This window comes from Cibotium barometz, chromosome 6 (genome assembly GCF_041138505.1).
Source record: "Cibotium barometz isolate CiBa-2024 chromosome 6, ASM4113850v1, whole genome shotgun sequence".
Lineage (NCBI taxonomy): Eukaryota > Viridiplantae > Streptophyta > Polypodiopsida > Cyatheales > Cibotiaceae > Cibotium > Cibotium barometz.
This window is the reverse complement of record NC_141051.1, coordinates 1,919,020-1,942,228: the sequence shown is the minus strand read 5'-3', so window position 1 is coordinate 1,942,228 and position 23,209 is coordinate 1,919,020. Positions and strand designations below refer to the sequence as shown.

At 44.5% G+C, this 23,209-nt stretch overlaps 2 protein-coding genes across 3 annotated transcripts in view; one reads left to right on the top strand and one right to left on the bottom strand.

Moving 5' to 3' along the window:
• The first annotated feature begins 1,808 nt into the window (after positions 1–1,808).
• On the top strand, positions 1,809–12,244 carry LOC147637336 (uncharacterized). The gene is made up of 4 exons (XM_086799109.1): positions 1,809–2,193; positions 8,881–9,103; positions 9,193–9,508; positions 9,666–12,244. The coding sequence occupies exons 1-4, from the start codon at positions 1,901–1,903 to the stop codon at positions 11,969–11,971; spliced, it is 3,138 nt and encodes a 1,045-aa protein (XP_086655235.1). The 5' UTR covers positions 1,809–1,900; the 3' UTR covers positions 11,972–12,244.
• The window catches only part of LOC147637335 (uncharacterized), a 41,763-nt gene continuing 20,957 nt past the window's right edge, over positions 2,404–23,209 (bottom strand). The window contains exon 3 of one of the 2 annotated variants that reach the window (XR_015266025.1): positions 2,404–2,659. The gene's annotated coding sequence lies outside the window, so the exon portion shown is untranslated. Of the gene's footprint in view, positions 2,660–8,407; positions 8,795–23,209 lie in introns of those variants that run through there. The other variant, XR_015266024.1, reaches the window with a different exon arrangement.

Sequence of the window (23,209 nt, the reverse complement as noted above, 5' to 3'; positions counted from 1 at the left end):
GAGGAATTAGACTAATTCGTAGAGACGGCGCCGGATGAACCCGATTAGCAAAAAACAGCTTGTTTTGATGGCAATGAGAAATTCATGATGAAGAAGTGATGAAATCCGCCTATGATCTTCGTTTTAGGGCATGTGTGGGAGCAAAGCAAGAAGCCTATATTAAAAGATCGGAGTATAATCTCCTCATATGCATGCATGGAAGCAATCTACAGCATGTTGTCCAAATAGAGAAAAACAAGCTAGGTGATTAATAGAAAGGTTAGGGTTTTTGCTAATAAACTAAACCTAATTAGGTCATGCTCTGATACCAAATGTTGGATATGATAATTCAACTATGAAGATTGATCAAAACATACTCAACGTGGATCAAAGCTTGTACAAAACATCATGAACATGAGGGACAAAAACTAGTATATGCAAAAAATTGTATTGAGATTAACACAAAAAGACACTAATTATGATTAGGCATGAACCAAACTTACATAATCACTTGATCACGACTTGTACCTTATTTAGAGACCCCTCTACCCTATTTTTAGTTGCATGAGTTGCATGAACCATATGCACCAACCATTTGTAGGCTTTACACCAACCACTGACCCACTAGCCTAACCACCACACATTAAATTGGACTAAGGAGTTGGGATTACATTTATCCAACAGGGTCGATTAAAGGTTATAGGAAATCGATGAAGGAGAATTTATTTATTAGTATTGCCGAAAAAAGATTATAGTTGCGTACAGAGATTGTGAAAATCAAAATTTAAGTAGCATGTTTACAGCAGTAGAGAGTTCCAAGTCTTGATCCTTGAAGGGACGAGTGAACAAATCAAAACGAGCTTTAATAGCTATACCATCTTGTTTATCCACCCAAGCTCTATACATGTTACGTGCATCGATGATGTAGATGACGGCCGCTCTCGGATCCAATGCCACCCTCAGGACTAAGTGCCACGGGGTCTTAAAGACCCTTGTCAGGTGACATCAATGGATGACATTGATAAAAAATCGCGGTGCCTTTTTTGGGCCGTCGAATAAGGTAAATTAGGTCGAGTAAACTAAGTTACTAAGTGATTACAATTTACTTCCTAGTTTACTAAGTGATCATAGTTTACTTCTTAGTTTACTAAGCGGATATAGATTACTCAGTAAAGCATAGTTTACTTCCTAGTTTACATCATGGAATGCGAGTGAATTTGGGTTTGGGACTTAGAAAATTTTGGAGCAAGATGTTATGTGCAAAAGAGGATTTGAACTCAAAACCTTAAGTCACAATTAGACACAACTTACCACTACACTATATCTTCAAGAAACAAGATGTTGGGGTTTCAAGCCATTATATTCTATTGTTTTCACCTCTAATTTACTCGACCTAGTTTTTTTTTGTTTTTTTTAAAAGTTGGACGATTTTTATTACATGAGGGTCCCGCATACCCTTCTTACAAACACACACACCTATTGGTTTAGGAGGTACAAAGTAACACCATGTAATGTAGGCAGTTGTGGATCGAACCCATGACCTTGTGTTACAAGCCATCCACTTTAACCAACTGACCTATTGATTTTTGCTGGTTTAAGTTATCCAACGGTCTTAAAAAAACGTTGTGATTTTGATCAATGCCATCCATTGATGTCACCTTACAAGAGTCTTTAAGACCCTTAACACTTAGTCCCTAGGCAATGCCAAGGCCACGTTGATTTTCCTTGTATCCCCTAACAAAGCGTTCTTAAAGTGAAATCTGTCTCGTGTGTGCCAGAAAATTGTCCTTTTCGGCTGTGCGTGTGTGCTTTGAGCCGTGTCTTTAAAGGACCATAATTTGAATATATATAAGTTAGGGTTTTCGCGCCATACGGCCCCTGAACCCGCAGGCGGAAAGACGCCTTAGCTCTCGATCACGCCATGTCTCGCCGTCGCGAGGGAGCAATACCCTTAGAGTCTGCCATCTGCAAGCACTCCATTACCCCTCGATATCGCGGAAGCGTCGTTTTCCTTAGTTCCTCCACGCCTTCCAGGCTCAACAACGCCATAGATGCCGTGCGCAAGGACGCCATAGCCCCGAGTCTCGCCGTGCCTCGCCGGCGCAAGAACACCATAGCCCCGGATTTCATGTCTCACATGCGCAAGAACGGCATTGACCTGGAGGGGAAGCGCAGTGCAGATCATGGCTGGTACGATTGCGAAGTCTCTGTCAAGTAAGTCCCGCTTCTGTGCATCCATCCACACCTCTGTTTTGAAGCCTTTCATGTGTGTGGACTGTTATCCTTTTCCAAAATCCGTGAAGAGGTCGGCTAACAAGCCTAACGGCCTGTATGCTGCAAGATGAATTGTAATAAGGTTAACACTCGTGAAGAGATCGACTAGCAAGCTGTGAAATCTAAGAGGCATTTATGTTTCCTTTCAGAACCCATGCTTTCCGTCGTGGTTAAGTTCGGTTCTTTAGATGCATTTCTGGCGCTTTCCTTCGAAGAACTTGATAGCGTAATCGACTTTCTGTCCTGAGGGATTCTTTTCCAGTATCAAATTCACAATTCTTGAGCTGATTGCCATCCTTGGTCTCGAATTGCATTGTTTCATTGCTTGCATGGAATGTGATCTGAGAAAAAATGCCAGTGTCTTACTGACGAGGCCAATTGTTAAGCAGCAATCGAGAGTTCTTGTCTGGATTCACAGTTCAAACACGGAGTGTAAGGTAATGGAATTTGGAGGCATCACATTCACTCTATACCAGGGAACAGAAATGCTAAACATTTGAATCAATATCACACCTAGACAATGCTTTCCTTCTAAAGGAAAAGGTAGTAATCTCATGCTGCACGTCACCGAAGTGGATACGTGGTTTTAGAAATATAAATATAGAAGTTAGAACCATAGCTTCACGTAGATAGGTTTGGTTGTTTTTCTCTGGACTTTAACACCTCATGTGGCATTTCAAATGTGTCATACACTGTGAACATTATCTATCAGACTAGATAAAAAGTCTTACCTTGTTGCTTTGCCTTGCTCTTTACCTCCCCTTTCCTGCTCTTATGGGACAACTTTAAATTCAGCCATTTGACACAGTTTTTTTGGATGCCATAATATTACTGCACATCAGCTGTCCAACCAACGTTCTGCCAGCTTTGATGAAAAATTGCAGGAACTTGCTCCAAATAGGATGTATGTGTGATTAGTTAAAGTACTTCAACTATGTCTTACTGTTTACACGATACCTAGCGGGAAAATTTTGGTAGCACAATTTCATGCTTCAAGTGCTTGCACTTGCATTTCAAATGCCTGCTATGCTATGGATATGCTCTACTATTCCCTATGGCTTACATGATACCTAGCGGAAAAATTTTCGTGGAACAATTTCATGCTTCAAATGCTTGCACTTGTATTTCAAATGACTACTATGGATATGCTCAGGGTCAGAGGCGTTTGGCACGAGGCGGGTATGGTAGAAAGGCTCGTATTTTTTTAGACGTTAGATATAGATATATCTATATAATATATATATATATATAGAGAGAGAGAGAGAGAGAGAGAGAGAGAGAGAGAGAGAGAGAGAGAGAGAGAGAGAGAGAGAGAGATGAAATGAAATGAAATGTTATATTAACGTCTTCAAAAGGCCATAATGACCTATGAGACCAAAAGTGACATCATGGTGGATCTGATACAATGTCTGGATTAAAAAAAAAAACCCAAAAAATGAAAAATAAAGATGATACTACTGGCACCTAGAAAATGAAACTGGAACTGGAAGGTAAACAGAAACCCTTATAGGGTGTGAATATAGTGAGGGGGGGGGTACGCTATGGAGGTGAGTGGAATATAGTGAGGGGATACAATATCATGTGGGACGGAGGGGTACACTGCCTCCATCTCATAATATGTGCCGCATCGGACGCTGGCGGATCTCCTCCATATCCTCTGTGGTCAGCACCCTGACTGGGTGTCCCGCATGCCTCGCAAGAATAATCCGAATCCGCCGCTGCAACCTCCGTCTATGCTAGGATGCCCTCCTCCGTAGTCGTGGGCGTCTGGACCACCCAAGCTCAATCGCATGATCAATCAGTGTACCTCTGGTGTGGGCAGTATCCATGTCCTGCTCTGTTGCTGTGGTACATCTGGCGCAGTGATGGCTGGACTAAAGAAGTCTGTAATGTGCCTCTGAGTCTGGCTCTCTGTGCGCCTAAGCAGGCTATCTCTATGTCTTTGCAGCTCAAGCAAGAACAATCCCAAACACCTCTGGTCTTGGTATCCCATGACTCTGGAAAGTGGTCCAAAACCCTCTCTCAATAAACAGTGGAAACGACCACATATCTCATAGTATGCAGTACAATGGCATATATAATGCAGCTCTGTCTCTGGCTCCCCATGGCATACTCGGCATATCCTGGCCTAAGCTGGTATACCTCTATATCGGCCAATCTCAATCTCAAGCTGGTGTGAGGATGTGCAAATCTGACCAATAGCACATCGTACTGCATGAGACAAGTGTACATCCATGAGAGAGAGAGAGAGAGAGAGAGAGAGAGAGAGTATGTATGAGTCTTGAGAGAGGGAGAGAAAGAAAGATATATTAAGCGTCTACTAAAGGACCCAACAGGCCTATGCGACCAAAGTGATAGAATAATGTCCATGGCATATCTCATCATGTAATGGAAAATAAAACAGAAACAAAACATAAACATAGCTATCTCAATGAGGTGATACAAAACTGTCCATGGAAACTCATCATGGAATACTAGGAACATAGAAACATGAGAGGAGCATCCGCTCCTAGTGCCATCGAGCTACCTTTCCATGTGACGTAGCTAAGGGAGACCTCTCGGCCATACTCATTAGCCCCATGCTTGATATTTTGGAGAGTGGTGGAGCATGTCTTGCATCTGGAGCCGATAAGGGGATCGTGTGACGTGGGGCCAACATCGGGGGGCCGGGGGCATGCCTCGTAACAACTATGGATATGCTCTACTATTCCCTATGGCTAGAGTTACACGGCATTGGGAAGATGTGAAAAACGTCTTATATAGTAAAGTTTATTCAAATACTAAACTTCAAAAGTAAAAATGGGGCATAAACCAATGAAAGATGGGCATGCTCTCTCCTCTCCTACACACTGTCAAGGATAAACAAATGATTCAAAAGGGTTAAGTAGCTAAGTGTGCCCTTCACCTCTGGAGAAGTGATGGAAGTATAGTTTGATGGTTTATCCATGAAGATCTTTGTACAATTGTGACATACTTGTATGCATGAACTTGCACCTACTCTTGGACGCTGATGATGTGAGTGAGGATGTCATAGCACATAGCTATGCTCTACATGATGAAGTTGATGGTTTGAAGCTTTGTGACTAGATAGACTCTCACATGACACATGGAGTCAAGCTTGCACTTTGGCTTAGGTAAGTTTGGGAATCAACCTGGACTTTCCATTGGTATATCTTTCTTTTGTATTGTTGGACATGCAAATTACTTTCGAAGTTGTCATCCAAGTTACGACCAGCTAGTTTATGTTAATTCATTCTATTTAAAGCAGTGCAATCGCTATTAGTGCTAGCCTTCATCATGATTGAGCTGCCTTGCACCTTTGGAGAAGTGATAGAAACTAGTTCGATGGTTTATCTATGTATATTTGTCTAATGCGATGACATATCCGTATGTATGCAATTGCACCTGCTCTTGGGTGATGATAACATGAGTGGGGATGTCATCGCACATAGTCTATGCTATGCATGATAGAGTTGATGATCTGAAGCTTTGTGAGTAGACTCTCATGGGAACCATTGGTATAGACGTCACTAAATTTATGAGCCACTTGAAACTAAGGGACAAACACAAAGAGTGGGCTCTTCCCAAATTGAATGTGCTCTTCCCAAACTGAATGCGACTCATCAAAACTACTTCAGGTTTGACCTGCGTACGTACACTTTTTCCTATGGTTTCTGTCCTTTAAAAATCTGGTTCACTGCTGATGCATTTACTACAGTGGCACAGGCTAGCACTGGACCTAGGGTTTTGATCTCCTGGGAGTCCTCCCAACTGGAGACCCCCAACTATCAGCACTCCGCCTTCTTATATAGGTATAGAGCCGCAATAAAATAGGTCCTCCACAGACTGTGTGCTTGCCCCCCAAGTCACATTTCGACTCTGGGTTACCCTCAATAATAAAGCTAGCTTGTAGTTGCCTCCTGGGCTCATAGCAGAAAGCTACCCTAATCATTCATGATTCCTTTTATCTTTTAACAGCCCAGCTTAGGGCCTAGACACAACATTCAGCCTCCTGGTGAAAGGAGAGGGCAGCAAATAAAGAGAGTATCAAATGAAAAGCCAATGTAATCATGTAAATTCCTTTGTGGTTTTTAGCATATCTTCTTCCGCCTTTGTTGCATCTTCTCTTTAATTCTCCAATACAGTAGCTTGCAAGCCTAGGCCATTAATAAACACACCATCTCAGTGCGAGGGAGAGCAGCATACTCACAACCTGTCATCATATTTGTACGTGGAGGTCAGTGTAGGTATTCAACATGCATTTGTAAGAGAGGATGATTATGAGTTTGGCGGATTACATATCATCTTTTTGGGCACTGTGGATCTTGTTGGCGTGAGAGGCATCAACAGAAAGTATATGCAATGGTTAGAGATGCAACTTTTGATTTACAAAGTGCAATTAGCTAGTAAAGAGTTAAGGAGCTTCAGCATCGATATCTGCCTACAGCAGAATGTCTTGAAGGCCAAGGGAGTTGTAGGCCAGCGTTTAGGTGCACTTACTCAAGAAGAAGTCCTGGGTTCAAGTCCCAACTAGTGCTCCTCCCGATGGTACCCCACGTGGCTTGAGCACCCACGGGAAAATTGCCTTAGGGCGGGACTCGCCTTTTGGCGGGCACACATGATGCGCCTACAGGCGGAGGAAAAAATTAACTACCAGAAGGATCTACCAACCGGAAAAAAGAAAAAGAAGGCCTTGAAGATTTAATGTTGGTTGTGCATACAGTTGCTGTTGTTCTACATGAGAAAAATGCCATGTCTGTTTGTTATTCTAGCAGAAGTGCTTGTTTTCAACAAGAATCCGATGCTTTGAATTGCCGCAATCAAACTTTCAAATAAGTAAAGTATCATGCATTAGGTCCCAATCCCGCCCCAACCCAAACCAACCAATCCCCCCCCTCCTTTAAAAAAAAGTCACGATTTCTTCCAACTTTTAACAGCTAGAGAACAGCCCAGGTTAGGGTCTAGACACGACATTCAGTCTCCTAAGAGGGTAGCAAATAAAGAGCGGTTCAAATGAAAAGCCAATGTAATCATGTAAATTCCTTTGTGGTTTTTAACATCTCTTCCTCCACCTTCGTTGCATCTTCTGTTTAATTCTCCAGAACAGCAGCTTGTGAGCCTAAGCCATTTCTAAAAGACACATCTTGGTGAGGGAGAGATGTGCATATACAGAACCTGTGATCATATCCATACACGGAGGTCAGTGTAGGTGTTCAACATGCTTCTGTAAGAGAAAGAACAGTTTTGAGTTTGGCCCACTACATCTCTGGGACACTCTGAACCTATACAAGTGACACCAGCAATGAATCCCAATCCCCTCACCCCCCCTTTTTTTCCCTCTACTCTTGGCTGGGCTCGGGGCTGGAATTTCCTGCTGATTGCTGTCCTCCAATATCTGAGGAGCTGGAGTGGAGCTGAATGGTCAAACAAGGTCCTATGGCCCTTTTTATAGGGAGCCCACATGCTGACACCCTTGTGCACACACATGCATGTGAGGATTTTTGTTGATGACCCACCGAGAAATCCTTCAGGAGACACTCAATTACCTCATCGATAGAGTGATCCTTGATCACTTAATCAATGCACACACCTGCGTGCACCCAGCCCTGCCTGGTTGGCCTGCTGGAGAAAACAGTGCCTCAACAGGGTCGTGCCTTGTCTCTGGCTGCCATTGGGCCAGAATTAAACTCCAAACAGCCCCTAAACCTGCACACCAAGTATCATGCTGAAATTTGCCCCATCATTGCTGTCTAATCCCTGCTTCTGTTTTCAGCCTGTATTTTTCATAGGCCAGTGCTACAGGGACTCAAAATCTTTAAAGGTGTGCTTCTACATAATGTCCATTGTCTGCATCTCTAAGCCTAACAGTCACACAGGCCATCAACAAGGATTCCCAACACTTACTTCTTGTATCATAGTTTCCCAGAAGTATGGTGCACACAACCATGAGGGGGATGATGCATGTGGCAGTGCCTCCTTATTTGTTAGCACTGGGGCCTGAGTAACAAGTCTTCATGTAGAATCATTTGTTGCAGATACATAACAAATACTTGGGATTACACATTAAGGTTTATTAATGGTGTTTTTCTCTTACTATGTAGAAATAGCATACCTTATTATAAAATGTAATGTTCACATGGAAATGGTAACCAGTCCATGTTCTAGAAGAGTAACATACTCCTTACACGAAAAGAAGACTTGTCAAAAGACATTTCCGTGACTTGCAATTTTTGGTAGACAAAAGAATCAGGATTCAGCGTACAATCTCCAGTACTGAGGAGGCCCTAGCACACAAATGTACGGCATCAATGGAAGGTTCACCTTCAGATCCTTGAGTGATGAGATCCTCATACATCTTTGTGATGTAGTTGCCATGACACTGTGATTAGGTCTGTCAAATTGTTTCGATGATGTGGAAAACGAATCTGGAATTTGGCATCTTAAGGCCCCGTCATTTTCTTTTGGACTGCCACAGTTTCTCTTCATGTAATAGCTTGATACACGTAAGTAACAGATCCATGCCTGTGTGATGCTGAAGAATCTGCATCATCGGCACATCCAGTGTTAATTTTGCTGTAAAACACATCATGCTTGCAATGATGCTGAAGAGTCAACCATTGTCTGCAGTTTTAGTGAGTTGCAAAGCATCCTCAGCGTTCACTTTCATGGAGTAGAAGATTTTGAGGATGAGAATATTCTCACTGCAAATGAAGCAAGGTCCAGGCTGAGGCCTCAGTCTGAAATGCTGGAAAAAGGCATATGCTTGCAGTTGCAAGTAGGAGATGTTGTGTTAGCTTCCAGAACAATTGGATCTGGAAAAGCTCCATTCTATAATGCTCGTCTACGGAAGGTAGCTTTTGAATCTGTGGCTTTGCTTCTGGATAAGGCTGAGGCTGAACAAATGGATGCAGTTCTGAGCTGCTTTTGCTGTACAAACAGATCCTTAGGCGGCGACATTCCTCCAGGGTCTCTTGCAAGTGCAACTTTGAGCTTGTCTGGCTGGACAGAAACATGAAAGGAGACACATGTACAGTTCCAGCAAGCCAGATACGTAAGATAAGTCAAGGGAACATAGAAGGTGTCCCATTGCTTTCTGAATGGCTGAAATCTGCAGAAAAAGAAGTTAGTGTCCAGCCTGAAACAAGTGACATTGGAAGTGACGCGGAAGCCTTGCTAGAGGAAGAAATTGACAGAATCACAGTTATTGCGGAAGGCGTTGGCATTGGGGAGGAGTTTATGACAGAATTTTCAGCAGGTAGTATTATGTGCAGTTCCTATTTGAGGTCGTTGTCTTGCCAAATAGAGTATGTGCTTAGCTAGCTCTCAGTGTAGGAAAAAACTTTTGCCTTTTTTTTGTGTTTCTCGCTTCCTCAGCACTGTGAAGATGGTGGCTGACTTGTATGGGCTTACAGAAACAACTACTACTCAACGACAGAGCAGTCGGAGAAGTCGGGTGTTGAGGGCAAAAAAGAAACTAGATAATATACATGAGGAGAGCAGTGATGAAATCGTTATGGCAAGCACAATGGCAGCGTTCAAGAGAGAGAGCAAACCAATTACACATCCACCATTTGATACAAAGCCACGCTTAAGCCCCCTCGCAGCTCGAGCAGCATTAGCTGCCATGGTACAAGGGGTGTCCTTTGGTTCCCAATTTTCCTATGATCAAACATCACCTATCATCATTAAGCTGATGGAAGAGCTGCCTTCCATTCAACCAGAAAAAAATGCAAGTTTAGCCAGCATTTCTGTTCCTCTCACTGCCACCTTGGATGACAGCAATATGTTATGTGAGACAACAAACCTTTTTGCAATGGATAAACCAGAACAGCTCACAATCAAGGCAAATACACGTCATATCAGAACATACAAAAGAGCTGAAGCCCCTGTGCAATCATCTACTTTCTGCAGGAAAGAGACCCCTATTTACAAGCTTGCTGAGCTTGAATCCAGTATTGGAATTCATTCGATTGCTGGGCCAACCACAAATGATGAAGCTTTAGTCACCAAAACAGAGAACGGTGCTCCTTCTGCAGATGATGAGCCATCAGGTGCAAAGAGATCAAGGAGAACTTCAACTGCTGCGTTGGATGATAGCAAATTGCTGCAGGAGACGACAAATCTTCTCGCAGCAGGTAATTCAGAACAGGTCACCATCAGGGCAAATAGGCAACGCCATGTCAGAACATGCAAAAGAGCTGAAACCCCTGCTCAGTTGTCTACTCGCTTCAGGAAAGAGAGTTATTTCTGCAAGACTTCTGAGCTAAAGTGCACCGTGGAAATAGCCTCGACTGCTGGGTTGACAACAAATGATAAAGCTGCAGTCGCCAAAACAGAGAGGGATGCCCCTTCTGCAGAAGACAAGCCATCAGGTGCAAAGAGATTGACGAGGACCACAGCTCCTCCGTCCGTTGCCTTAGATGAGAGCAATATGTTGCAGTTGACAACCAAATTTCTTGCAGCAGATAAACCAGAACTGCTCGCCATCAAGGCAAATCGGCAATGCAATGTCAGAACATTAAGAAAACCTGAAGCCCCTATGGAATCATCTACTTGCTGCAAATTAAAGACTCCTATTTCCATGATCGCTGAGCTTGAACCATGTATGGAAATTCATTCAACTACTGGGCCAACAACAAATGATATAGCTGCGGCCATCAAAACAGAGGAAGATGCTCCTTCTGCAGAAGAAAATCCATCTGGTGCAAAGAGATTGAGAACTACATCAATGAAGCAACGCCAGGTTGAGGGGGCTGCAATCACGCAACCCAAGGTTCATGTGGATGCCATTGCAGCTACGGAACCTAAGGGTCGGCAAGCTGGTAACATGCCCATAAAGGACGATACTATGGTTCAAGGCATGAAAGAGATTCTGGGGAAGAAGAATCTGAGCAGGACAAAAAGAACACAGCGAAGTAAGAAAATGAACATTGCCCAGAACAGTTTTGTGAAGAAAGAGCTTCTAAACAGTGAACAAGCAACTGCTAAGAAAATTTTGTTGATGCCAGCTGCTGAGGTTGATGCCGATTCAGAGTTGGGTCCATTCAAGGATGAATCTCACAGTTCAAATCCAGGAACCCAAAAAATCTCATATGATGCAGTGCCTGTATCTGGCTGGCTGCCCTCACCAGAACAACAGTTTCAAAGCGGACACTTGGAAGATGATAGTGGCATGGTAATGGAGTTGGGTGACTTGGTGGTGGATCTTTACTTGACGGTGAATAATGCCCAGGATTTGAATCCTATCATGAACCAACACATAGAACCGTGCTCTGAAGGGTTGAGCAAAGAGCAGGGACTGCTAGAAAAGATCAAGGAGATGGGTGAGGATGAGGATTCTGTCTCCATGCTTGCGCATTGCTGCCCTTGCTCAGAAACTAAGTCCCAGGCAATCAGCTGCTCTGCCAATAACAGACAATCCAAAGAAAACATGCAGATTTCTGGAGAACATTCAGAGAGTAATTCCAGTATAGGGAACAGTCAGAAGCTTGCCATTGAACAGAGTCAACTAGGTAAAGCTGATGCCACCTGCCTAACCAAGGAAAAAAGGAAGAGAACCGCCAGATCAGTATCATCAGCATCCATGTTACAAGCAATGCAAGATAAGAAGGGCCTTGAATCAAGTCAGCTGACTGAGGAACAAAGAAGACCCTCTTTTGGTCATTGCAGAACGGCCTTGACTTGCCAGAAAATTTGTACAAGAAGCAGGAAAGTGTAGGCGCATGAAACTATGTTTCTTCCTTTCAGCTACTGATGTCTGCATATGAATGACCCTAACTGTGGATACTGTTATAAACAAGTGTCTCAATACATCTGTAATAAGAAGAACACTGAATCATGACAATCAATCAGAGTTGAAAAGTGAGATTGACCACTTTGTGAGCATAATAGGTGTTCCTTTGAGCACGCTGTAGGTAATTCACAGGAAGTATTGCGGGAGAGAAACACGTGTGTAAATCAGTTGAAGACTAATGAACTCAATATTTAAGGTAGTTGGTGTGTAGGAAAAACTTCAAAGAAAGTTATGAATGTGCTAGGATAAAGTTCCTTTTTGTTTTGTGGAAGTATCCCATCATCGCCCCCTTCCCTCTCTCCTCTCTGCACCGCCCCCATCCATCCCCTCCGTTTGCCCTCCGCCCTCTCCATCGCTTCCACCCCCTATACCCTCTCTTCACTGTCTCACGACAGACACAGATATAATATGCTGGCAGCTGCGTATACATGAGCAATGAGAGAGCGAGAGAGAGACTATGTTTAGTGCACAAAACGAACTAAGCAAGAAAGAGATTGCAAGCAAGAACAAGACCTTTATTAGCTTGAGGTTACAGAGTACAAGAGCCAGCAAATAGGGCACTATTGGATGATACAATGAATAAAAGAGAGCAACTCTTATATACTTGTGTATGAACCAGGTCGGCTGTAGAAACAGGCCGACAGGACCTCTACGATAGCATATTGAAGATGCATTATTTTAACACCCCCTTTGCATCTTGAAGTGTGCAAAAAAAATGTCAGAAGAAAACTGATGACGAAGGTGCGACCATGGACACCTCAACATGGCCAGTATTGAGTACACCTCGGAAAATGCACATGTCAGCTTGTTTTCTTCAGAAAACATAATGCCACTGTAAAGAGCAAAAGAAAATCTGCTTGGCTCCAAACTCCAGGTAGAACTGGGAACACATCACATCTAATAACCTCGAACAAATGAACATGGAACACATCCTGTCCATAGTCTCTGCTAACCAATAGTTTTGGAACTCATCCGAACCATGAAGGAAACTTGGTTGATCCTGGAACTCATCCGGACCATCAAGTGAACTTGTATGTCTTTATATTTGGAACTCCGACACACGGGTCCCATGCTCTAGATTTAATATAAGAGAGCTTTTGAAAGCCCTCTCTCCCGCCCACAAGCCATTTTTGGAAGACAACACGCGGGGGGATGCCCTTAGGATCAGAGCAGGACACCAGTCATGTTCTCTCCAGTCTGTAAGGCCTTGGGAGAGCTGGGGTATCACTAGACGAGTTTGTGTCAGTGTCCTGTGACTTGTCTTTGCCCTTGGGGTATCACTAGACGAGTTTGTGTCAGTGTCTTGTGACTTGTCTTTGCCCTTCTTTGAAGACTTGCCCTTGTCCTTGGCTTTGTGACTGACAATCCTTTGACAGGTGGCCTTTCTTCCCACACTTGTAACACTGACTCCGAACTTTCTTCTGCACCGTCCCGAGTGCCTGATCAGGTCCAATAGACGATGAAACTTTCAACTTTCCCTGTGAAACTAGGATGGATTTCTCTTCCAAGAGGAGAGTACACAGATCATCAAACTCGAGGGAACGTGTTGTGATCTGAACCCGCAAAGCTCGGGAAACCATGTCATAATCTGCAGGAAGCCTGATGAGGAGGAGAGCAGCTAACTGAGAAGAGGTTAGGGCAGTACCCATTGCCAATAATTGGTCATGGATTACCTTAACCTATAGGTTGACAGACCGCATTGTAGAGTCCCGTGCATATAGATCTGTCAGCTTTCTCCAAACAGAAGTAGCACAATCCAATGTTTGCACGGCGGGGGAGACCTCTGGTGAGATGGCTCGTACAAGTGCAGAGTGAGCTTTTGAGTCTTGATTCTCCCAAGCTGAAAGTTCTGCGAGAAAGGCATCCTCCTGGTCCTGAGTCCACTTCCTAGAGCTGGTAGGGCGTTCGGGCTTTTGTTCATGGCCCTGAACAATCTCCCAGAGTCCCTTGTGTGTGAATCAGACCTTCATTTGTAGCTTCTAGTGATCATAGTTTGAACCACTGAGCTTGTCCTCCTTGTTCGTGCAGGGGGGACCCATATCTGCCTCAAAGAAGCTATGTCTCAAACAACCTCTGTAGCTAAGCAATCCACGTGCTCTCTCAAGCACCTTTCCACAGGATCCAACTAGGGACTAGTAGCCCCCTCTGAAGATGCAGGCTGGACAGCAGCAAAAGAAACCCTAAACACACCACTGGGAACCTCCTACCGGAAGGGGTAGGGGATCTTGGAGGGAGAAGAGCTGATGTGCCACTTGTCTGGCAAAAATATCCTTCAAGAACCTTCCAAAAAATTGATGCCCTTACTGAATTTGCAGCTAGAACTCCTCCACTTGCCTCTGTAGAAGAAAACGCAGCTTGGGGCTGGCCGACAGCAGGAGGAGGGCTTGTAGATCAAAAAACGCAGCTAATGAAGAAAATGCAGCCCCTGTTGAAGTATCTACAACCTGGAGAATCTAGGGAAGCAAAAAACGCAAGGCATATAGAGATGCATCTTGCCTTAGCACTCCATCCACATCCCCACCCCCCCTTATATTGTTTGTATATGGGCTCCACCGATCCATGATGATTCACAGTTGTATCCAAACACATGCACACTTTTTCTTTTCTTTCTTTTCTTCCGATGACCGGAAGAACACAGTTGTATTATATATATTTTTTTGTCTCATAGGCCGACTTTGGCCTCTCGTAGACGTTAATATATCTTTCTTTCTTTCTTTCTCACCCCAGTGAGATAGCTATTTTTATGTTTTCATTCTGTTTTATTTTCCATTCCATGATGAGATATGCCATGGACATTATTGTACCACTTTGGTCTCATAGGCCCATTGGGTCTTTAGTATATCTTTCTTTCTTTCTTTCTTTCTGTACACCAGTTTGAACAGAATGCTAACTGCCGCTTTCATCCATATTCTCAACATCTTATCACATTACATCACACGTGGCTGGTGCCACATCACACCTCCCCCTTGGCCAGGTGTTGCCATTGGAGAGACGCCTGGCCATCTCACATGTGGGTTCTCATCAGGTTCTCATCAGCCGGCATGTTCTCTTCAGGTTCTCACCAGGTTGATCTGCAGGTCCTCAGCACGTTCTCGGCACGTCTGCAGCAGGTTCTCAGCAGGTCCGGAGCATGCATCAGGGTCGAATGCGTGGAACAGCATCTGCATTGTCTTCGGCCGCATCCTGTATCTCTGCTGAGGTAGGTCGCTCTGACCTACCAGTGGTTTGAATGCATGGTTTCATTCGTATGGTATGTGCTGTTGTCTGTGTGCCAAAACCATCCCAGGATAGCAGATAAGTGTTTTCCCTAAGCTTCTTTTTGACTATATACGGTCCAATCCATCTTTGCATTAATGATTCTGAGTTATTCTTCCTGCGGTGTGGATAATATAACATGACTTTCTCCTTATCTGCGTACTCCACCGGAACTCGGCCATCATCATCATCATACTTCTTCTGTTTTGATTGGGCTGTCTGTAAATTAGTAAGTATGGCTTGTCTGAGCATTGGCTGACGATGCTGCATGTGCAAATACCACGATGCCACATCTGCATATCATCTAGGCACTGTCAAGCTTGGTAAATCTGGAGGGAAATCCGGGTCCCTACCATATAATGCTCAGAACGGACTCACCCGTGTTGAAGCTTGTACCAAACATCTGTATGCATGTAAAACATACCGAACACCTGTATGCATGTAAAACATAGGGTAAGTAAGAATCCCAATCCTGTCTCAATGGGTCCACATACATGGTCAGCATCTGCTTGATGGTTTTATTGAGCCTCTCTGTCAATCCATTCGTAGAGAGGTATCCACTTGCCGGTGGCTTTACTTGCTTTCCACACAGACATGGGTCCAGCACAGTGGATTATGTTTTAGCCTCGCCAACCTTCATCCCGAGTATCCAGGATTTTGCGATTGGCCCCAAGCCCATCGGAGTTACGGTGGATCATGCACTTCTCTCCTTTACGGTGGATTTCCACTACAGTACCCGCCATGTTGGGCAGTCCTCCTATCACCCGAGATATACCTTCTGTAGAGAGACTGATGGAGTATACACCGCAGAGATCTACAGCTTGTTGAGTGCAAGAGGCCATTAGCAGAGCTCACACAGATCCCGACAGAGGCTTTACATACAGCTGCAGCGACGACCTTCCCACACACGCAGCCCACAGTACGACCACGTCCTGGGAGCATGCCCCAGAATAGTTGATATGATGATGACTGTAGGGAGCTCAGAGCCCGGCTACAGAGAGAGGTGGCCTCAGGTGTTATTCGGCGGAAGAAGAGAGCATTCTTAGCTTGGCTGGAGAGAGACATGTATCAGCTGTTTTTGAGTCAAGATTCTGGGGAGGCCTGGAGATTGCTTAGAGAGCACCCCCCGCCTCGGGCCATTACCTCTCCAGATACATGGGGCGAGTATGCAGCCTCCCTCTACACAGTACCAGAGCAGCCACCACTACCGAACCCTCCAGAGCCTTGTCCACCCACTTCTACCTTCTTCACAGCAAAGATGGTGAGGAGGGCCATCAACAGATTGCATACAGGGAGGGCACAGGATCATGAGGACATTGTAGCCGGACATTTCATACATGCTAGAGATATGATTGTAGACTTGCTAGCTCTCATGTTTAATAGAGCCATGTGTGAGGGGTTTCCTGGGACTTGGAGTACTTCCACGATTGTCTAATGCATTGGATGATAAACACTATATTTTTACACATGATTAAAGGTGTTTTTATGTTATAAACTAATATTTCTCACAATTAGTGTTTCTGTTGGGTATAAAGTCCCAGTTTCGTTGTTGGGTATAAAGTCCCAGTTTCGCCTCCAGACCTTGATCATCGCGTAGCTCTTGTCGAGAGCTTCGCGGCCATATATTTACTTGTACATTTGGCCCTCATTTGGGCCTTGTAAAGGCATTCTTTGTATTTGGTCCGCCGGGCGCCCCATAAGTTGGGCGCCCGCCCATACCCTTGTATTACTATAAATACGAGGTCTCCCTTGAGCCTCAATAAGACATTCAAGATATTCTTGAGCATTGTGTGAGTTCTCTCTCTCTCTCTCACTCTCACTCTTCTCTATCTCCTCTGCACTTCCTTGGCTAAGGCTCTTGTGTTTGAGTCATTCTCCTCCAACAACTGGTATCAGAGCTATGGAGGGAAGCTGTATGCAGAAGCTATGGAGTTAGAGGTGTCTTCCACCACTTGACTACGGGATCGTCAAACACCTCCCTTTTTATCATCAAGATGGTGCGTTTTTCTTTCTAGAGTGCTGCGTTTTTTTTTATTCTCTCCCTCTGCTGCCCCCTTGTGCTGCGTTTTTTCTCTCCCTCTGCTGCCCCCTTGTGCTGCGTTTTTTTTGCACTCCATTGCTGCGTTTCTGTGCTGCGTTTTTTGGTGCTGCGCTGCTGTAAACAGCAGCGTTTTCTGTGGTCTTGTTCTCTGCCTGCTGTACGGCTGCCATCAGCAGCAGCTAGGGCTGCAGCCAGCAGCCCCACGACTACCAGCAGCAGCCAACGCTGCAGCCAGCAGCCCCACGACTACCAGCAGCAGCCAACGCTGCTGCCAGCAGCCCCACGACTACCAGCAGCAGCTAGGGCTGCAGCCAGCAGCCCCACGACCACCAGCAGCAGTCCGGGCTGCAGCCAGCAGTCCCACGGCCACTAGCAGCAGCCGTCTTTGCCTCACGGCCCTCCAGCAGACGGGATCTTCGAGCAACACCAAAGACAGCAACTTTCTGCCCCTCGGCGAGTTTACATCGACATCTGGTGATTCTCTTCCGACGTCACCTTCACTTGAAGTTGTTTCATCAATCTACGAGCATCCTACAAGTCAACCCATATCTGGTACATAACATCTTGCTATTACTTACTTTCTGAAGTGTCAGTTTGATAAGTCATGGCGTCTACAAGTGATCTTAAGGGTCTACTAGAGATTAAGAAGTTTGCAGGCACTGGGTTTGATCTTTGGAAGGTGAGGATTCAGAATATCCTCTATCTGCGGGAATGTGATACTGCACTTGAGCAGTTCAAACCCGCTGCTATGACAGATGATGAATGGGGAATCCTGAACAGAAAGGCCGTTGCCTATCTCCAGATGGCTGTTGCTGATGAGGTTCTTGTAGACCTCAAAGGGCTGACAACAGCCTATGCCGTTTGGGAGAAGCTGAGAAGCACCTATGAGATCACCACGCCAGTGAACCAGGTACATCTCATCAGGAAACTCATGAATATGCAACTTGATGATTCTAAGAATGCAGTAGAGCATATTACTACTTTCACAGGGGTGCTTAATCAGATGCAGGATTCTGGATTGCCTGCTTTTGATGATAAGTTGAAAGCTATCTTTTTGCTCACTACTTTGCCTGACTCTTGGGAAACACTTGTGGTGTCACTTGGGACAAATCCCAACCTAACTTTTGATGGAGTCAGGGGTGCTATTCTCAATGAAGATATCCGGAGGAAAACCTCAGAGACTAGCGGTTCAGCAAATGTCTCACGAGGAAGGACGACCAAGCGGGGAAATACTACTACCAATTCAAAGGGTAGAAGCAAGAGCAAGGGCCAGCAGTCTGATGTTACATGCTACCAGTGTGGTCGTAAAGGCCACAAGAAGCCAGATTGCAAATTTTACAAGATGGAGCAAGACCGGAAGAAGAAATCCAGTCATTCAAATGACAAAAAGAAGGAAAAAGAGAGTAATTCCAGCAAAGCAGAAGAGTTTGAAAAGGACAAGAGCAAGGCCAATGTGGCCTCTGGTGTTGTCATAGAGGAACTGTCTGACTCAGATGATGTGCTATGTGTTTTTTCTGCTAATGCACTTGATGTTCATAACTTGCATGTCACAGAACCAGATGTTATTCATGCCTTGATGTATGAATCTGATGTGCTTTCACAGACTTGGATTATTGACACGGGTGCCTCTTTTCATGTAACTCCTATCAAGGAGTGTTTTGCAACTTTCACTGCAGGCTCCCGAGGAAAGGTGTTCTTGGGGAATGATCATGCTTGCAATATTGAAGGTATGGGCACCGTGAATTTGACTTTGCAGGATGGTAGTGAGTTTGTGCTGCCAAATGTGAGGTATGTTCCTGGTTTGAAAACCAGTCTCTTGTCTGTGGGCCAGCTTGATGCCTTGGGATACACGGCCATATTTGGAAATGGCACATGGAAATTGACCAAAGGCACAAGGCTGATTTCAAAAGGATGCAAGAAAGGAACATTATATAGCCTTCATGGTCAGGCTTTGTCTGGTAAGTTTATTGCTTTTGCAGAGGTACGCTCCCACATGGAGCTTTGGCATAAGAGACTTGGCCACATGAGCCAAAAGGGTCTCTCCATTTTGTCCTCTTTGAACAAATTTGATGCAAAAGGAAGCAAGCTTGATTTTTGTAATGATTGCTTGTATGGGAAACAGAATAGGAGTTCTTACTCCTCTCGTGCCTCTCGCAAGGCTGAAAAGTTGGACTTGGTCCACTCTGACATATGCAGCATGCCCATTAAATCTAAAGGTGGTTCAAAGTACTTTGTGTCTTTTGTGGATGATCACTCACGAAAAGTATGGATCACTTTGTTGAAATCTAAGGATGATGCTTTTGCTGCATTTCAAAAGTTTTATGCATTTGTTCATACTCAAACAGGAGTGAAGATTAAATGCTTACGCACTGACAATGGGGGTGAGTTTGTTAGTACTAAATTTCAGAAATTTTGTGATGATAATGGCATTAAGAGGGAACTTACACCCCCCTATAGCCCCTCTTCAAATGGTGTGGCTGAAAGGTATAATCGTACACTGTGTGAAAGAATTCGATGCATGCTGTCCACAGCTAATCTCTCTCAGGATTTTTGGGGAGAAGCCTTGAAAACTGCAGTTCATGTTTGCAATCGATCTCCACACACAGCTTTGAAAGGTGGAATCCCTGAGGAGGTTTGGTCTGGCAAACCGTCCTCATATGCCCACTTACGCATCTTTGGTTGTGATGCATATGTGCATATCCGCAAGGAAGACCGGAACAAGCTTGATGCTAAGTCCGAGAAGGGCACCTTCGTTGGCTACGGTGATGAAGGTGAGATGGGCTACCGTGTGTGGTTGCCATCAACCAACAAAGTGGTTCGCAGCCGGGATGTTGTATTTTATGAGGCAAAGCTGCTCCGTAATGTTTGTGCCTCTCATGGTGATCAGAAAAAGGTCAAATTTCAGCAAGGGCAGCCACCCATTGATGCTGAAAATGAGCCCCAGGATGCTTCACAAAGGGCTGAAGATAATGAGTCCGTGATATTTGAGCCAGAAGAGGTTGGACAGCCGCTTCATGCTCCTGGAGGTGTAGGGCAGCAACCCCTATATGCTGAAAATCAGGCTGTTCGTGAAAACCCGCAGCCTTTTGATGCTGAAATTATGATTCCTCCCGATATTGACCCCCAACCAGCCAATGATCATTGGGTACGGAGGTCTACTCGCTTTCGGAGGGAACCTCAGCGTTTTGATCCCTCTTTGCAACATGTTTTGCTTACAGATGAGGGTGAGCCTCTTACTTTCAAAGAGGCTAAGTCTTGTGAACTCCGAAACAAGTGGGAGCATGCTATGCAGGAGGAGATTAAGTCTCTACATGCAAATGACACTTGGGACTTGGTTGAGTTGCCCAAAGGAAGGAAGGCTATTCCTAACAAGTGGGTGTACAAAGTCAAGACAGTTGACGGCCAGCCTAAGTATAAAGCCCGCCTTGTTGCTAAGGGCTATGCTCAGAAGGAAGGGATTGATTTTCAGGAGGTCTTCTCTCCTGTGGTCAAAATGACCACCCTTCGTGTTTTGTTTGCTCTCACTGCTGTTTTGGATTTAGAACTGTATCAGATGGATGTAAAGACAGCTTTCTTACATGGTGATTTAGATGAAGAGCTGTATATGAAGCAGCCTGAAGGCTTTGTCATTCCTGGCAAAGAACATCTGGTTTGTAAGCTGAAGCGTAGTCTCTATGGGCTGAAACAAGCCCCGAGGCAGTGGTACAAAAAGTTTGATGCTTTCATGCTTAACCAAAAGTTTAATCGTAGCCATGCAGATCATTGCTTGTATACTAAAACTGATGCAGATGGCAGCCCAGTGATACTTGTGCTGTATGTTGATGACATGCTTCTTGCAGGGAAGAATAAGAGCATTTTGGAAGCTCTTAAGGACCAGCTGAAGTCAGCTTTTGCTATGAAGGACTTGGGTTCAGCTGAACATATTTTGGGTCTTCGGATTAGACGGGACAGAGCACAGAAGTTGCTTTTCCTCTCACAGGAGAAGTATATCCAGAAAGTCCTTGATAGATTTAACATGGCTGATTCTAAGCCTTTGGGTGCTCCATTGCAGCCCTATGTTAAACTATCCAAGGATGATTGCCCAAAAGATGATGATGCAGCCAATACTATGCGTGGGATCCCTTATGCTTTTGCTTGTGGATCTCTTATGTATGCTATGGTTGCTACACGGCCTGACATTGCTCATTCAGTGGGAGTAGTTAGTCGTTTTATGTCCAACCCGGGCAAAGCACATTGGGATGCTATAAAGTCTATTTTGAGGTACTTGAAGGGGACACAGAAGAAATGCCTTATGTATGGTAAAGGTCCACTTGAGGTGCAGGGTTATTGTGATTCAGACATGGCAGGTGATTCTGATACCCGCAAGTCTACTAGTGGGTACATCTATACTCTTGCAGGTGGTGCTGTTTCTTGGTGCTCTAGACTCCAGAGGATAGTAGCACTTTCTACTACTGAGGCCGAGTACATCTCCGTCACAGAGGCTTCTAAGGAGGCCATTTGGTTAGCACGCCTTGTCACAGAGTTTGGATTGCCAGAGAGGGCTCCGGTCCTTGGTTGTGATAGCCAGAGTGCCATATACCTGGCTAAGAATGCCATGTTTCATGCTCGTACCAAACACATTGATGTACGGTATCACTTCATCAGACAGGTGCTAGATGATGGCTTGATCAGTTTGGTCAAGATTGGCACTCATGAGAACCCTGCAGATGCTCTCACCAAAAGTTTGCCAAAAGCACAGCTTGATATGTGTCTACAGCGGGTGGGAGTTACATAGCTTAGAGGAGCTTCACTGGCCCTTTAAGTGGGAGGTTGTTGGGTATAAAGTCCCAGTTTCGTTGTTGGGTATAAAGTCCCAGTTTCGCCTCCAGACCTTGATCATCGCGTAGCTCTTGTCGAGAGCTTCGCGGCCATATATTTACTTGTACATTTGGCCCTCATTTGGGCCTTGTAAAGGCATTCTTTGTATTTGGTCCGCCGGGCGCCCCATAAGTTGGGCGCCCGCCCATACCCTTGTATTACTATAAATACGAGGTCTCCCTTGAGCCTCAATAAGACATTCAAGATATTCTTGAGCATTGTGTGAGTTCTCTCTCTCTCTCTCACTCTCACTCTTCTCTATCTCCTCTGCACTTCCTTGGCTAAGGCTCTTGTGTTTGAGTCATTCTCCTCCAACAGTTTCAACTTCATTATAAATGCATCAGAAATGATCCTGAGTGGATGGGGGAGCAGTGCCAAAACATTGCAAATTTTGAGCCTGCACCGTCGCTGCAGAGCCTAAATTCGCACTGTTCTGGCATAGCTTCCCCGGTCCTCCAGGAGCAATTCTGATGCATTGGATGACAAACAATATAATTTTACACATGATTAAAGTTGTTTTTATCTTATAAACTATTATTTCTCATATTTAATGTAAACTTCATATGCATCATAAATGATCCTGAGTGGCTGGGGGGGAGCAATGCCAGAACAGTGTAAATTTTGAGCCTGCACTGTCGATGCAGAGTCTAAATTCGCACTATTCTGGCACAGCTTCCTCAGTCCTCCAGGAGCAATTCTGATGCATTGGATGATAAACACTATGCTTTTACACATAAATAAAGGTGTTTTTATCTTATAGACTAATATTTCTCACAATTAGTGTGCTCAACTTCATTATAAATGCATCAGAAATGATCTTGAGTGGCTGGGGGAGCAGTACCAGAACAGTGCGAATTTTGAGCCTGCATCGCCGCTGCAGAGCTTAAATTCACATTGTTCTGGCATAGCTTGCCCAGTCCTCTAGGAGCAATTCTGATGCATTGGATGACAAATAATATAATTTTACACATGATTAAAGCTGTTTTTCTCACAATTAATGTACTTAACTT